This window comes from Propithecus coquereli, unplaced genomic scaffold (genome assembly GCF_000956105.1).
Source record: "Propithecus coquereli isolate 6110/MARCELLA unplaced genomic scaffold, Pcoq_1.0 Scaffold644, whole genome shotgun sequence".
Classification (NCBI taxonomy): domain Eukaryota; kingdom Metazoa; phylum Chordata; class Mammalia; order Primates; family Indriidae; genus Propithecus; species Propithecus coquereli.
This window is the reverse complement of record NW_012152441.1, coordinates 288,158-304,093: the sequence shown is the minus strand read 5'-3', so window position 1 is coordinate 304,093 and position 15,936 is coordinate 288,158. Positions and strand designations below refer to the sequence as shown.

Below are 15,936 nucleotides of genomic sequence, written 5' to 3'. Positions count from 1 at the left end.
AGCACACTCGGGCTCCGCAGGGCCGACCGCGGGACTTGAGTGTGCCGGACTTTGGCGTCCTGGGTTTGCCCTGGACAGACTCCTATGGACAAGAGGGGCGACTACGCTCTGCTCTGTGAAATCCTCTTCAGAAACGGGAAACCAGGGAGTCTCCCTGCGGGAGAGAGGGAAGTGCGGACAACGGGGAGGGGGATGGCTGCGTCAAATCCCACCCGGAGGAGTTCTGGCGTGGGCTGTTGCGAGCCCCTCCATCTTCCAAATTGGGTCCCGGAAGCCACGCTGGGCGCTCAGCCCCTCCTGGGCAGGGGCCAGGCCGTCCACCTAAATGGGGGTGTCATGATGGCTGCCACGTGTTCGCCCGCTCCTTCCCCGTGAGGAACTGCCGACCCGCCCCGCCCATCCCTCACCACCTGCGGTGCGGTCCTGGAGAGGAACACACTCGCCCACGTCCCCGACCTCAAGCCTGGCCATGTCCTTGTCTGGGCCAAGGACACCTGAATACGAGTGACAATTTGCCACTTCTAACCAGCAGTTTTCCCTGCCCTTGGTTTCTGTCTCGCACTTTCCCTCCGCCATGGCCCGGAAAGGCGTGTCAGGGAGGCGCCGCCCCTTCATTCTGGGTGCGGGATGAGAAGACGGCGGGGCAGGGACCCAGCACGACCCACAGCCACCAGCACAAAACACGAGCGGGACACGGCGTCGACTGCCGTAGACACCGACTGGCGTCTGGGGACTTTGTTTGTGCAGCATAACCGAGAACGCTGACTGCCACACGCGGAGGGAGCGCGAGCCGGGAGCTCGGCGGGATGGGTGACCAGAAATGCCCCGGTGGCCGCCTCTGCCCCGAGAGGAGCCTCGGGACAGCCTTACCGAGTCCCGCGCGATGCTGAGGAAGGTCCGTCTGAAGAGGATGCAGAACTGCGTCAGGCAGCTGGCAGAGAAGCTGTGACAGCCTTCCACGGACGTGGAGTCCTGGAGACACAGCCAAGAGGGCGGCGGTGAGGCTGCCGTCCGGACACCCAGTTCCTTCGCGCTGGAAGGAGCTGCATGCAGCGGGGCGGAGCGCGGGGTGCAGCCCGGCGGCCCTGGGAGTGGCGTTACCTTTCTCAACCCCTTCAAGCGTTTTGTCTGCTTTACCTCTTCGGAGGGCCGGTGCCAAAGAAAAGGGTTCACCTCGGCATCGCCCCCGAGCTCCCTCTTGTAGTCGGAGTCGCACATGCCCTCCCGGACCGCTCTCACCAGGCGGCCGTTCTGGTCTCCGTACTCGCCGGACGCCACCTCCATGACTGCGCGAGACACACGAGGGGGTCAGTCCCGGGCTCCGGGAAAGAGCGCCCATAGCGCTAAGCGAAGGAGTTATTCACGCGGGAATGCTTGCAAGTGATCACACAGACGACGCCGGTGTGTGCCCAAATCGTTTACCGACCGACATCCGGCTCTCGAGCCCCCAGCGAGGCCATTTATCACGTCAGGGGGCTGGAAACGCAAACGCGTGTCGCGATGCCGCGTCTGACAAGTAATTAGCTCGGGCACCTGCCGACTTATTCCCCTGCCAGGTTCTCATCGGACGCCTGCTACGGGCAGCACCCGCGGCGGCACTGGGGGGGGGAGCCGCGCGAGGCAGGACTCCCTGCTACGAGCTCGCGGTTTGGTGGGATGCGACAAGCACCGTGGCAGTTCCGCAGGACCGCAGCGCAGGGCGCGCCCGCAGCCGCGCATGTGCTGGCACCCTGGGGACTTGGAGGTGAGGAGGACCCTCACCCGCCCCTCTCAGATCCCGGGGAGCACCTCTTGCTCTGGCCCCCGCCACCTGCTGCCACGTCTCCCCGGACTGCAGTGGCCACTGCTTCTCTCCACCCCACCTGCACCCACCCAAGGTCTCCCTCTGCCGCCAGCTGGCTGGTTCCACCCTCCCGTGACAACGGGCCTCCTTCCTGTCCGCCAGCCTCTGCGTTTCCCCAACCACCCGCCCCTCCAGCCTCCACTTCCTGTCGTGTAGTGTCTGCCCCTCGCTCCGATAACGCCCTCGCTGGTGCCCAAAGCACCCCGCCCCCTTGTATCTTCCACACTCTCCTCTGGCAACGCCAGCTCCCTGCGTTCCCTGAGCTGGCGCTGGGGCCACCAAGCACTCCTAGATCAAGCCACAAACCAGGGCACACTGGCCCCTGGTCATCGCCGACAGCTCAAACCAGCCCCGGCACCGCCAGGCAGACCCGGTGCTCCTCTGTGCTCCCCTGCCGCCTGCCCCTCTTCAGATGACGCTGAGGAAACAGAAGGCCCGGAAGGGAGCAGCCTCCTCTCTCCAGGACGCTCCACGTCCCCAGGTGCCTCATTTCTTCTCCTTCCTGTCTGCCCTTCCCCCCCAGGTTCCCACCTCCATGCAGAATTCAGATCCCACCTCCCCCACCCTGCGTGGCAGCGTCCGTCCCTGACCCGCCTGTCTGGTGAATGAGCACACAGCTACACGCCGGGCCGTCCGCCCCGTCCTCCCTTCCAGAGGAACTCCCCTCGCCTGTCCTTCCTCTGGTTCACTGCTGTCTACCCCACAGCCTGCTTCCCGTGGGTGACAGGCTTGCCCCACGGAACACATGTCCCATGGAACACAATTTGGGAAGTGACGTTGTAGAGTTTGTGTGACCAGACGTTTTAAAGAGAAACGGCAGAGCGAGGAAGGCTGCGGGCTGTGGCGCCAAGGGGAGGGAAGCCACCTGGAGTCCCAGCACGAGACCCCACGTGGACAAGGGTCTTTGCAGAGGTGATCAGCGATGCTCTCGGGGTGAATTGTCCTGGATTTAGGGTGGACCCGAAAGCCAATGACTGGCGTCCTCGTAAGACAAGGTGACTAGGACCGAGACAGAGGACACCACGTGACGACAGCGGTAGAGACGAGCGCCAGATATTTTTATCCAGAGGAAAGGGAGCCTCTTTTCTGTTCTTTGGATGTCCCACCACAGGACGGCACTTGAGCCATTTGTGGAGTGCTGAAGTGGTTTCTGCCGTGGGGGCGTCAGAGACGGTGAAACCCACAGAGTAGGAAAAGCCCCTCCAGCCGGCCAGGGCTCCACTTACCAAAATCTGCTGGGTTGTGGTATGTTGGGCAGTTCAGACCCAAATCCCGCAGATACGGTACGAGATTTGAGACTTTTCCCCGGTACACACATTGTCCTTGACTTAGGACGTAAAGCTGGAAAAAGCAAAGAGAGAAAAAGCTCAACTCCTGCCTTCCCGGTAAAGCAACGAGAGTTCTCCACCAGCTGTCAACCGACCGATCTCCTCCTCTCCTGGGAGCTCCGCGCTGCCCCGCAAGGACCGGGGCAGGTTCACAGGGAAAGCCACAGGGAGTCAGGGCAGACAGGGTGTCCTGTGGCCAGGATCATTTTATTATATTGCTTTTTTTTTTTTTTAACATACTAACTACCTGCTCAGAAAAAATTTTAGAGTGATACACATTTCAACCCTTTGGGACTATTTTTGCTCACACTAATACCAAAATCTAAGATTTGTAAACAGATGGTATTGTACAATGTTGCAATCTGTCATTTAATTCTGTAAAGCAGGTGTTCCCCTCCTTTTAACAGGGGAGGTGATGGAGTCCCAGTGTTAGTGACGTGCCCAGGAGGAGCCGCCCGGGACAGAGGGACACTGTCAGCAGCTCCTGCTCCCCCAGCCACCTGGGCTGCAAACGGTCCCCAGAGTCTCATAGCACATCACATCACAGGCCTCTCAGAAATGGACATGCCCCAGGGACTGACGGAAGGCGGCGAGTGCCCAGGGTTTGGGTCCACTCGGGCCGACTGCCGGCGGGTGGTCCAGGGCGGAAGGGGATTGGGGCTGCCTACCTGGTCGAACAGCTCGAAGAGCTTGGCGCTGGGCTGGTGGATGGTGCAGATGATGGACCTGCCCCCCTGAGCCAGCCCTTTCATCAGGGAGACCACCTGGAAGCAGGAGGCGCTGTCCAGGCCACTGCAAGTCAAGGGACACCATGAGATGCTTGCAGGTGGCAGGCAGGGACAAGCCGCTGCCCCAGGTCCTGGAGTCATGCCCCGGAGGGCTTGGCATCAGAGACCTGCGGCTGCAGCTGCCACATCCTCAAAGCCAGGCTCTGCTCTACCTGTCTGTTTTAATGTTTGATGGCAGCGCGCACAGTGGGGCTGCATATCCCATTTCGCTCCTGACAAGGGCGGCGGATTCCCAGCCAGTCCCGCTGAGGGGACCCAGAGGTGCATCTGTGCCCATCAGAGATATTGCCAAAGACAGGTGGGGACGTCAGAGCCGTGCAGGCAGGCGGCTAGGCCTCCCAGGTGAGCCATGTGGCCCCTGCCCCCATCTGGGGGCTGGCGACGGGGGTGTCACCCCATACAGGGAGGCCTCGTGCAGCCTGGGCCAGCTGTACACTGGCAGATGTTCCACTGCACACACTGGTGTCTTCCACGGAGTGCAGGGTCCCCAGGCTCTCTGTGGGCTCTTGCAGGGGCCGGCAGGTCCCCTCTCCTTCCCTCACACCCCAGTCTGACCCCCTGATCTGAAGTGAGAGGACAAGGGACGAGTGTGTGCTGAGCAATCCCCAGAGCTCGCTTCTCCCAGGGCAGCCAGCTGCAAGGTGCTACTTTAAGCGTTCATCGTGGTCACTTTTTCTGTCTATCTTTCCAGAGACTGCATAAGCACTGCCTGCTGCGGGCCGGGCGCTGCGGGGGTGAAGCGAACACAATAGGTGAGCCCCTCCCCGCGGAAGGCCACATGCTGCTGTCAAATTTAGCTGGAATTTGGAGAGGGGATGTCATTTCAAGAGCAGCCCACATGTGGCCCGTCATCCCGTCTGGGATGCCTGCATGGGACCTGTTCAGGGGTAGGGTGAGCTTGACCCGCGGCTCGTGGGCCCCAGAGCCAGGACTTCAGAGCAGCGTTTCCCAGCGGGGACCCCAAATGTAAAGAGGCACCCCCAGGAGGGGTCAGGGCTCCGGGAGCAACACCAGGTAGGTCCTTCCTGCTGGTTTCTCTGAGCCTTTGACATGCTAACACTGGGTCACAGGCCCCTTCCCAGGGGCGTCCCAGTGGCCCTTAGTGTCATGGAAGAGACATGAACCATGACGGGACGTTTTCCCCAAACCGCCTCCCCACGGTGACCGCACAGCATGTAGGCCTGAGCCCGCGGATGTCTCTGAGTGGGAGGCGGGAGGTGGATGTCAGCCCCTCTGCCCAGCGAACCCAGATGGAGGGAGGACAGTGAGCGTGGCAGGGAAACTTGACCTGGGAAACTGCCGAGCAGGGGTGGGGGCTCCTCCCTGCCCCCGGCCACCAGCCCAGACGCTCCACAGCTCGGACTCACCTGGTGGGCTCGTCGAAGAACATGACGGGGGGGTTGTTCACCAGCTCCAGGGCGATAGCCAGCCGCTTCCGCTGGCCGCCCGACAGGCTCCCCGTCCGCGTGTTGGCGCAAGACAGCAAGCCCAGCGCTGTCAGTATCTCCCTGACCTGGGGGGCAGCGGAACAAGAGTGCCTGTTAGGAACTGCCCGTGCGACCTTGCCACCTTCCAGGCCTGTGCAGAAAGACCTGCCGCTACCCCGCCCTGCTAGACACACTGCGCCTGGTCCACACGGGGCTATGCGAACCGGGGCCTGCCCCAGGCTGCCTGGTGCTAAGCAGGGTAGGGGCTGTGTCCAAGTCGGCAGTTCTGATGTGGGCCAGGACCGCCCTGGCAGCATTGCCCAGGCTGAGACACAGCACTGAGGGCCCAGCTGGGGACTGAGCCCTCACTTGACCTGTGCTGGTGACCAGGGCACGCCCTCACTTCCAAGCCTAGCCCAGAGCCGGTGTGAGAAGATGTCCAATAAATACTTGATGAGCTGATGGATGAATGGACACTTAAGTGAACGGTTGATCAGGTTTCTGACCAGCACAAAGGGGTGCGCCACCGTGACCAGTAATTGAAATAAAGGATGCAAAGTGCCTGGCGTAGCACGCAGCCCATCGTAAGCACTGAATTGAAACTGTTGTCACCGCTGAGTCCACGCATGCAAACGCAGCTCCTGCAGGGACGCAGCCTGGCCCCTCAGGAAGTGGGAATGGAGTCACTTCTGTGCTTGCAAATAGGTTTGACTTGAAAACAAGGTCTCTGAAGGGCCAAAAAGGCAACGAAACAGATGTGCGGTGTCTGCCTAAAGCGGTTATGACCTGCCACGGGGCCGCGGCGCCGGGTCTCAGGAAGCAGGCTGTGTGTCAGAGGCCAGCAGCGCCCTGCGCGGAGCCTCCCTGCCTGCCTTGGATTATTGATCCGGGATCGGCTCAGGGAGCAGAAAGGGCGGTGACTTTCCTGCCGGCGTGGTCAGTCACAGCCCGGTGTCCTCTCAGAAGCAGGCCCAGGGGAAGGGAGACGCCGGGTCAGCTGCCACCGCCCCTGCCTCCCTCCAGAATTTGCCCAGCCTTCGTCCCCGCCCCGGCGGGGCAGCCCTGTGCTGTAGGCCCCTGGTGGCCGAAGAGAGCAGACCCCAGCCCGGCTCCTCTGGGGAGAAGAGGTCATCCTCAAAGCAGAGATGCTCGTAAGGAGACGAATTTCCACTCTGAGCTTTTGAATTATCTATGCACGGTCAGCACAAAGTGCAGCTTTGGTGGCAGGGGGACTCGGGCATGGCTGCTGGGCAGAGCCGGTCCGGCCGACCTGGGTGCCACCCTGCTCTGCTCGCCCTGGACACCCCAAGCCAAGTCCATGGCCACTCCCAGGGTGCCAGCCTCAAGGGCTGCCATCCCAGAAACAGCTGCCGTGGGCGCCGCTGGCGAGGCCGGCAAGGCGGGGCACCGGGCATGGCTCTCTGCCGGCACACTTCCTCCCTTGCATTCGACGTCTTCGGGTCTCCCAGGATGAGCCTCTCGGGGTCTTTCAGAGCTTCAGGATGACTGGGTGGCCCTGGGTGCTCCAGCCTCACTTTTGGGGTGCTCCATGAGCACGGCACGCCCCCTCCTCCCCAGAATGGAAACGGAGGCCACACGTCGGTGCCTGCCCTCTGCTGCCCGCCTGCGAGCGGGGCCAGCCCATTTCTCCAGCGTTCTCTCAGCAGTGACGTTAGGCAGGTTGACTTTGCTTCAAAAGCTAGTCAGAAAAACAAACAGCGGGCTAATTTATTTATATATTTCCCCTAAACAGAAAAACCCCATGGCTGCTCATAGCTCGAGTCCTCGCTCCTGGGGAGGTGGCCTCGCTGGAGGGCTCTCGAGGGCTGAGCTGCCTTTCTGGGAAGTGAAGAAGGCCATGAACAGCACATTCCACCATCTGCCAGAACATTCCATTCTGCTGTGTTTGCATGAGATAGAAACCACTCGACCTTGGTGCACACGGTGTTGGGGGATACGGCAGAGCATGATGTCCGCGGCTGTCCTGTCCTTCAGGCAGTCCCGGTGGGTCCTTGGGGGAGGTGGGCGCCTGCAGGACGGCTAAGGAGCAGGAGGGGGTCCACGCCGGGCTTCTGCTGAGGCGCGTGTGCGTGCACAACGCCACCTACGAGGCCCACGGGACGGCTCTTTGCGCCATTCAATCCAGTGGCAGGCGAATCTGAGGAGGGGGCAAGGGTCTCACTCCTCAGGGACAATTTACCCGCAGAGCGGCAGGGAGGACCCTGACCAGGTCGCTGTCTTTGCCCCTGTGAGCCCAGCTGAAGGTAGCATGAGGCTCCTTCCCGTCTGTGTCTCCGGCCGGGCCCTGCGCCAGGAGGACGCACTCGCCAGGGTCCTGTCCACCTGCGGGCCTCGCGAGGCTCCTCCCAGGGGCTGCATCTGCTCCCCACCTTGTTCCTGGCCTTCTGTGCCAGCAGGCAGAGCGGGTCCCATGGTGCTCCCCCAGGACCCCAGCCAGGCTACCCAGAGGACTGGCCGGAAGCCGGACCCCAAAGGTGCACAGCCTGGCATTACCGTCAAAGTCGGGGCTGGCGGCCAAAGAGCCCGGACTGCCGTGCTCCTCAGCAGGGACAGTTTGCTGTCCCCCCGGCACCTACCCCCAGCTCCACGGGGAAAGGCCGGTGCACGTGGCTCAAGCTACAGGGAAATGGCCTCACAGCTCCCTCCAACGGATCACATGGGCTCTGTTTGCTCGAGGCCTTCAGAGAGGCATCCAGCGCGGCTCAGCGCCGCCCCAGCGGCAGGTGGGTCGCGTCATCTGCGCGTCCCAGGAGGCTGGGGGGAGGTCTCCCCGTGCTCTTTCCCACCTCACTACAGGGCCCTCTCTGTGTCATCAAGGCCCCTGACCCCCTCTGCCCACCCCATGTTGTGACTCCCGAGCTGACTCCCTACACGGTCAGCTCTGTCCTCAGGCCATCGGTTTGGGTTTGGGTCCGAGACATGGAATTCCCTCTCCCCATGGTGCCCCTTCTTCGCAGAGCCCTCGGCCCTCCACACCCTTCTGCTCTCTCCTTGGAGCCGCACTTAACTCGCAGGCAACCGCCGGAGGGGGTCTTGGGGAGCCAGAGGGGGGCTATCTCAGTGCCTCCGACACCCCCTGCAAGCAGGGAGGCTGCAGGACAGTGTGCGCAGACTGAGGGGGGGGCCTGGGGCCGCTGGGGTCCTCCTGCCTTACGGGGCCTGGGGAGGGGAGCAGCGTCCTGATTCTCCTTAAGGAACAAGCTCTGCTTTGTGGAGACCCGCCAAGTGCGGCCCTGCGGCTTTGCTCCTCAGCGGGTGGGAGGGGGCACAGCTGGCCCCAGACAAGGGAGCGCGGAGGGCTCCCCGCTGCGGCACGGGACCGTCTCGCTGCCGACTTACGTGGGTCTGCAGGTGCCCTCGCGGAGGCTGCCCCGAGACCCTGCTCTGACACTGTGTCTCTGTTCTCTCCGCTCCTTCACTGTCCAAACCGTCCTGCAGTCGGCTCAGGCTGACGCGGCAGAGCACCCAGCCCGCAGCTCTCACGACAGACATTACTGCTCAGAACTGCGGAGGCCAGAAGTCCGAGGTCGGGGTGCGGCAGGCTGGCTCCCCCTGAGGCCTCTCTCCTTGGCGTGCAGACGGCGTCTCCTCCCTGTGTCCCCACAGGTCGTCCCAGAGGGATGCATGTCTGTGTCCTCAGCTCTTCTTACGACACCAGTCACATGGGCTTGGGGCCACCCTGATGACCCAATTTTACCTTAATCCCTTCATTAAAGACCCCACCTCCAAATACAGTCAATTCTGAGGTTCTGGGGTTAGGCCTTCAGCGTCTCTTTCCTGGAGGATCTGGCTGTGACGTCGACTTCTGACGCTTGCTGTGACCGACACTCAGGCGAGGGAGGGGTGCGCGGGGCCGGCACGTCTGCGTCAAGCTGTTCAGAAGAGTCATGACCACAGAGGGCTCCCGCCTGTCAATTTCTGCAATAAAGTCACAAACCCAGGCCTTCTGCCCTCCCAACGGGACAGAAATGTGCGGTTCCCACAGTTTCTCTATTTTGGGTCCCATTAATCCATTTTCTTCTTCTCAATCTCAGAATAAAAATTTTAATTGCTATTCATGTTTCCTCAGCATGTTCAGCGTCTCCCGTTAATCACCCTGGTTTACACCAGCACATGGACAGCCAAGCTGCACACCACGCTCGCCCCTGCTTCCCACTCTCAGCTGCCGGACGGTGGCTCTGCAAGGGCGTCAGAAGCCGCGGGTTCCACCGAATTCTACCTTGCGCTGAGCACCCCATGGCGCTGGCTGGGGAGTGGAGGGCGAAGGCGCCTTGTCCCCTGCTCCCACGTGGGGCTTTCTGGGGCTCCCGGCCCTGCTCACCTGCAGCCTCTCCCTGCTCCCTGGGGCTTAGGGAACCAAGCAAAGTGGGGAAAGTGGTTAGAAAGTCTTAGTCATCCTGGAAACGTGTTTATTTTCTTCTTTAAAAGGCTGGTTAATAACACGTAAGAACCAAATTTCTTCTTGCAAGTGTGGGTGGGTGGAGGATGGTTATTTTTAAACGAATGACTAACTGTCTTCATTGTTGGTGTTTTATAAAAAACAATTTAATACAAAGCGAATTAAACACTAAAAGGGGCCACGCTCTGGGTGTAACCCTGCAGTTGGTGTCTTCTGGCCACCTGAGCTCCAAGGCTGTCATCCCGCTATGTCTTGACTCCTGGATCTGAGAATCAAAGCCGTGACTTGTGCCCCAGAGCTGCCTCTCTTGGCCTCGTGGCAGGCCACAGCACACCCCAAGGCGGGACCTGCCCCCACGGCAGGCTAGGCAAAAACAAATCAACAGACAAAACCCAGTATCAAAAAGTCCCTGCACACACACTTTCCAGATGGACTTCATGCGCTTTCTGGACCACTTGTGGCCCCAAACAACCCACTTACCATCTCCCTTCTGCCTTCGTCCTTCTCTTGAAGCTTCAGATGTGCTGATACCTGTAGGGGACAAGGACATCGATGTGGAAGCAGAACAGAACCCATTGGCAGGGTGAGCCTCACACCCCGACACTGAGGGCCAGAGCCCCAGCGGCTCTCTGAGCTACGTGACAGCTATGAAAAGCAAGGAGGTCCGGGCTTCCCACCCCCTTGGTTTAGTAAAGGGAGGGTCACAGGAGAGCAGGAAGCGTCTGGGATGCACCTGCTGTCTCAGCTGAACTCTGCTGACCCACGAGACAGGTTAGACATGGGCGACTGGGAGGCACCAGGGCTGGCAGTCCCGCCTGGCCCGGGGCGAGCGCGCATTTAGGATTCCACAAAACACCTGCTAAGCCACGGACGCTTGAAATCATGCACAGTGGGAGTATTTACGCCACAGAAGTTGGCAAGTGCTACACGTCAGGACGCCTTTTTGGTGTCGCTTTGTTTTGTTTGTCGAGAGCCTGTTTGCCACCACAGCACTGGGCTCTGGCCCTGCCTGGGAAAGCCCCGAGTGGCAGTCACTGTGCCCACAGCCTTGGTCCTGCTTATCCACTGCTGTGGCCTCAGGTTCCTCATGGGCACGATGGTGAGGCTGAGCTCCGTCCAGCTCAGTAGCTAGTGGAGTTGCCGCCAGGATCAAATGACAGATAAGGGCAGGGAGAGTGGCCAAGAGGTCCCAGGCCCCAGGTGGGACAGGGCCAGCTGCCTGCCCTGGGACATTGTCACTTCCCCGTCTGCCTGGTGGTTGCCGGGGTCAGAAGTGGCTGTAAAAATGCACAGATGTGTCTGACATGGGATCGGGGCTCGGCCACCGGTGGCCGATTTCATTCCTGCATGGGAGAGAGGACCTGGAGTGGTGACAGGTAGGACAGCCTCGGGTTAAAAGGATTTCTCAGAGGTATTGTGAAAGTCTCAAAGTCAAAGCCTCATTGAATTTCATGCTGAAATAGACGTATTTCACAGCAGATCCGGTGACGAGGTAAACTTGGGTTACCCAAAGTGCAGGAGCGATTCCGAAATCCCCAGGTGTGTACAAAGCAGGTGTTTATGGCACGCATGGAACAGCGAGCATAGGGCAAAGGGAAACTGCACAGCGGCTGCTCCTCCCTCTACCTGCAGACTCCTCGAGAGCCGGCTGCGCCCCGTCTGAACGCCAATTTGGAAGCCGGCTGGACAATCAGGCCTGCCCAGTGCACAGCCCCCGGGGAGGCCGGCCTGGTGGAGAGGTGTCCCCTCACCCACAGAACATGTAGTACCAGGGAAGACAAGTGACAGCAGCCTGCAGGCCCCCCCCCTGCTGCCGAGCTCTGTTTCCCCACAAAGCAGGTCGGGGAGCAGATCACGTATCTGAAAACCTGCTTCTCTTTGCTGAGTCAGAATGCCTTGGAATTGCCCCCACGTGAGACCCTGTGCAGCTGTCGGAACAGGCCAGGACGTCCCCTAAGATGGCAGGAGAGGCACGGAGGCCAGGGACCAGGAGAAAGCAGAAAAGAAACCGCTGCCCACACAAAGCGAGCCACGATCTGTGACCAGAGCTGCGCGCCGATTTCCAAATCTCCTTTTAACGGCCGACATTCTAGTGGCTCCACTGCCCACAGGGAGGGCCGTTGGGCCTGGGTCGCCGTGGGTTGGGCCTTTTTAAAAAACAGACCTGGAAGCCCAGACGCAGCACGTGGCTGGGTGGGTCATAGCCTGTTCAAGAGCACAACCGGCTGTTCTAGAAGCCCACGGTGCAGACAATACCTGGACGGCCCTGCAGCCCAAGAGGGGAAGGACGTGAGTGAAGACACTGCAGGAAGACTCACTGGGAGTGAAAAGATGCAGTGGCCAAGCTACGATCAAGGAGAACTGACCGAAGCTGGGATTCCACCCCTGCTGTCCTGCGCTGTCCCACTCGGCCTTCAAACCAGCCCTGCAGGGTCTTGCAGGCGAGGAAACTGAGGCTTCGGGGGAGGTACACCCCTTGCATGGCAAGAAGTTGAGTTGGCAGTTAAAGGTGCTCCTTGTGCGTCACACAGGTCTGCAGCGTGTGACCTGGGCTTGCTGCTTATCCCGTGGAGGCTGTGTGTCACAAGCACCTCCCTGAGATGACACATCAGGAGACCGTGTAGAGCTATGTGCACGCAGGGCCCCGGACCCAGGAGGGCTCCGCAATCGCTGGTTTCATTCCCCCACCTGGCAGGCAGGTGAGTCAGACAATAGACCCTCATGCCCTGACCAAGGCACCAGGTGAGCTGGGACTTGGGCCAAAGACAGAATGACTCAAGGATGGCTGATGGGAAGAAAAGGCCCTTGGCCCACAGGGGAATAGGATTGTGGTCACCCTGGAAATGATCACCCAATTCAGTTGGGTCAATAATCTCAGAAACTTGACCCTGACTTTGCCAAACAGGGTCCGTTAGAACTCACGGTCTGATGAAGCTGCCCGGAGAGCGAGCCTGGCGTTAGAACTCTGCGGGAGGGAGGTGCTGACCCCGTGCAGGTGGCCCGGCAGAGCCCCCAGGCCACTGTGGGTGGGCACTTGGCCAGTGCTCTGTCTCATGTGGGGCAGGGGGACAGCCAGGTGGCCGGAGCACAGGCTGGGGTGGTGGGGAGGGCTCACCATCATGGCCTCCTGCACGGTGAGGTGTGGCAGCAGCATGTCGTCCTGCATGATGTAGCACGACACCTTCCGGAAGCAGCGCAGGTCCCGGGGCAGGCCGTTGATGAGCACCGCCCCTTTCATGCCTGTCTCCCTGCAGAGCCAAGCACAGGGCAGGTTGTCATCCAGCTCTCCTGCTCCTTTGCCTCCGGGGCCCGGGGAAGGGAGCCAGAGAGGGGGGCTTCTCTCCCTGAATCTTCCTAGCTGAACCAATGGCCACAGGGACCCTCAGGGACACACAGGGACCAGAAACCCAGACAGCACCACTGCAATCTGGAGGAAGACATTGCACAAAGTACCCAGCAGGGAGGAGGAAGCTATGGACGAGGCCCCTGTGGTTGGCATATTTATACCAAGTGTAACGGCTGCGCTTTCTTTACCTGCCAGACAAAGATACATAGGCATGCTCCTTACGTGGCCGTGGGGTCGGATGTGCATCCCCTGGCATCGCAGGAGTCTGTGAGATTGGCTTCTGGACAGGTCTGTGCATAGCCAGGGCTGTACCAGCTGCCCAAAGGCCAGAGACGCCTGCGGTCGGGCCAGGGAAGGAACGCCAGCAGGACCTCGGGCTCGGGTGGTTCAGAGAGAAGGGGGCCGGGCCCTGGACTTGCTGAGACAAGTGGGTGGCCCTCTCCACTGGGGTGGTCCTCTCTGACCATTGTGGGCAGGTTGAGAGCCCCCGTGCCTGTGCCGTGCCCTGCTGCCTCCTGCTACTGTTCTGCAGTGGCACACCACAGGCAGGTGCCCCCGCGTGCTCCTGCTAGGCAGGGATGAGGTGCGCAGGGGTAGGGCGGGCCATACGGGGGTGGTCGAGGGAGGGTCGGGACCAACAAAAACAGAGAAGAGAGACCACAACAGCAAGGACTTGAGGTTGGGGACGTTTGCCAACAGGGAGTGTATGCAGAAGCTAGGAGCCTATGGCCAAAGGTGACCTTTCCCTCATTAACATACATTAACATGGTAAAACTCATACTTCCAGCTCCAGGGCAGTTCCGAGCCAGACAGACGCAGGTGGAAAGTGGGCTGGCACCAATTCTAGGGATCCCCCACCCCTTTGTCAGAGAAATCATGAATATCCCACCCCCAGCTTAACATAGCATTAGGGAACCAACATAAAAGGGGAAATCTCGTTAAATGCAGCATCTTCTCTGCTCACGGAGACAGACACGCTCCTCCTTCTGGAACCCGTCTCGCTTAACTTTCACTTGGTAGCTTCCTGTCTCCTGCAGTGAAGCTGCTCGTGTGAGTTGCTTGTCCGGCTTGTGGTTCTCCCAAGCCAGAAGTCAAAGAGCCAGGACAGCTCCCTCTCCTAAAACCAGCCCTGACACGGCTAAGGATCTGATTTTTCTGGCCCTGCGCCCTAGATGCCGTGGAGAACAGAAACACGGGAGACTCTACCAAGGCGAATGGAATCGCGGTGGTTTCCAACCCCGTTTGGCCCGTGACTGTGACTGTGGGCCTTGGGGCGGATCCCTCCCTCTTCCAGGCAATGGGCCAGGACCAGCCGGCTCCCCGGGATGCCCAGGCCGGGAGGCCCGACGGTCCGGGAGAACCAAGCACCCTCCAGGGGTGAGAGACAGCAGCCCCCACAGAAAATGCCCCACTCCCCTCCGGCCCGCTCATGACGCTGGGTGTTGAGAATTTGGCTTTTAACCTTTAGATGTGGATGTAAAAGGCAGGAATTTGTCAGAAGTGAGATTGTTTTAAACCCTAACTTCTGGCATTAAGGAGTAATTCAGAAGCTCTAAGGAAAAGGATGATGTTTATCTTTTTTTTTTCAGTAAATGAAATTATTATTATTACTATTTGCCAACATTAAAACTGAAAAGAACTGGCTTTAAGAGAGCATACATTTAAATACTCTAGAGATTCTGTTTTCTAATCATTCGCAAATGAACGACATCAAGGATTGTGATGTCCAAACTTCTAAGCAATTAACACCATCGCAAGCCCCAGCCGAGCAGTTCTCATTCTCTGCTGGAAACGCCTCCTCCCACTTTCCAACTTGATGTGCACTTGTCCCTCAGAGGCCCCTGCTGTCTCTCCACCGACCTCGACCTTCCTGCCTCTTCCCGTCCCGGAGGGGCAAAGGCTGAGACCTTCTGGGTGCTGCGCTGCCTGCTCTGCCCGCGACCCCTCTCCTTGAGCATCCGCTTGCCACCCCTCCCGTGGCCACCAGCAGGTGCAGCCTCTCAACGCCACTCTCTTCCCTGGGCCCTGTTTCCTTGACAGATTCCAAAGCTTCTCGATGCTAAAACGCACTCGTGCTCCGTGGCAGCCTGAGTGTCCAGAACCTTCAGAGGCCACCACCAAGGCCCACAAGATGCTGCTCACACAGTCGGCTGAGCCCTGGCGAGCACTCCACCCCCGCGCAGGGCTGCTCACCTGTACCCGGCCAGGATGTTCATGAGCGTGGACTTCCCAGCCCCGGAGGGCCCCATGATGGCAACCAGCTCGCCACTGCTGAACTTCCCAGAGATTCCTTTCAGAAGGGTCTTGTATCCTGCGAAAAGCAGATCATGTTCATTTTCTCACCATCACGGGATTCATTTCATTTTGCCCCAGCATAGTAAATACGCAAACGCACACGTATGTCTGATTACAGAACCAAGGCCAAGGGCAATTTTTGTCACGCCAGGGGGTGAGATGCCGCGTTCTCAGCACGAAAACAAACACTGTGTCTTGATTCCCTACCAGGAATAGTTTACTTTCTCAACTGCACTTTGCAGGTTGTAGTAATGGCAATTCCAGCATGTGTATCATGCGTTAGAGCTTACAGAGCACCTTCCCATTCATCGTCTCGTCTGCAAAGCCTCCGCCCTTCCCCTTGCAGGACGAGGAGACGCTGCCCGGCGGGCCTGGTGACTTGCCCGGCCCCGCAGCCGGTGTGAGCAGATCTAACCCAGGCCACACCGCCGGCCAGGCTGCTCTGCCCCCGCGGTACACACGTGCCTGTGTTAAGTAAATAATGCACTT

General features: G+C 59.8%; 1 protein-coding gene across 2 annotated transcripts in view; it reads right to left on the bottom strand.

The window, feature by feature from the left end:
• The window catches only part of ABCG1 (ATP-binding cassette, sub-family G (WHITE), member 1), a 71,974-nt gene that overhangs the window by 10,233 nt on the left and 45,805 nt on the right, over positions 1 to 15,936 (bottom strand). The window contains exons 3-10 of one of the 2 annotated variants that reach the window (XM_012659997.1): positions 15,346 to 15,463; positions 12,922 to 13,054; positions 10,287 to 10,337; positions 5,327 to 5,472; positions 3,840 to 3,963; positions 3,070 to 3,184; positions 1,102 to 1,286; positions 869 to 972 (exon numbers count right to left, since the gene is read on the bottom strand). In XM_012659997.1, coding sequence (XP_012515451.1) covers positions 869 to 972; positions 1,102 to 1,286; positions 3,070 to 3,184; positions 3,840 to 3,963; positions 5,327 to 5,472; positions 10,287 to 10,337; positions 12,922 to 13,054; positions 15,346 to 15,463 — 976 coding nt within the window. The remainder of the gene's footprint in view (positions 1 to 868; positions 973 to 1,101; positions 1,287 to 3,069; positions 3,185 to 3,839; positions 3,964 to 5,326; positions 5,473 to 10,286; positions 10,338 to 12,921; positions 13,055 to 15,345; positions 15,464 to 15,936) is intronic. The other variant, XM_012659998.1, reaches the window with a different exon arrangement.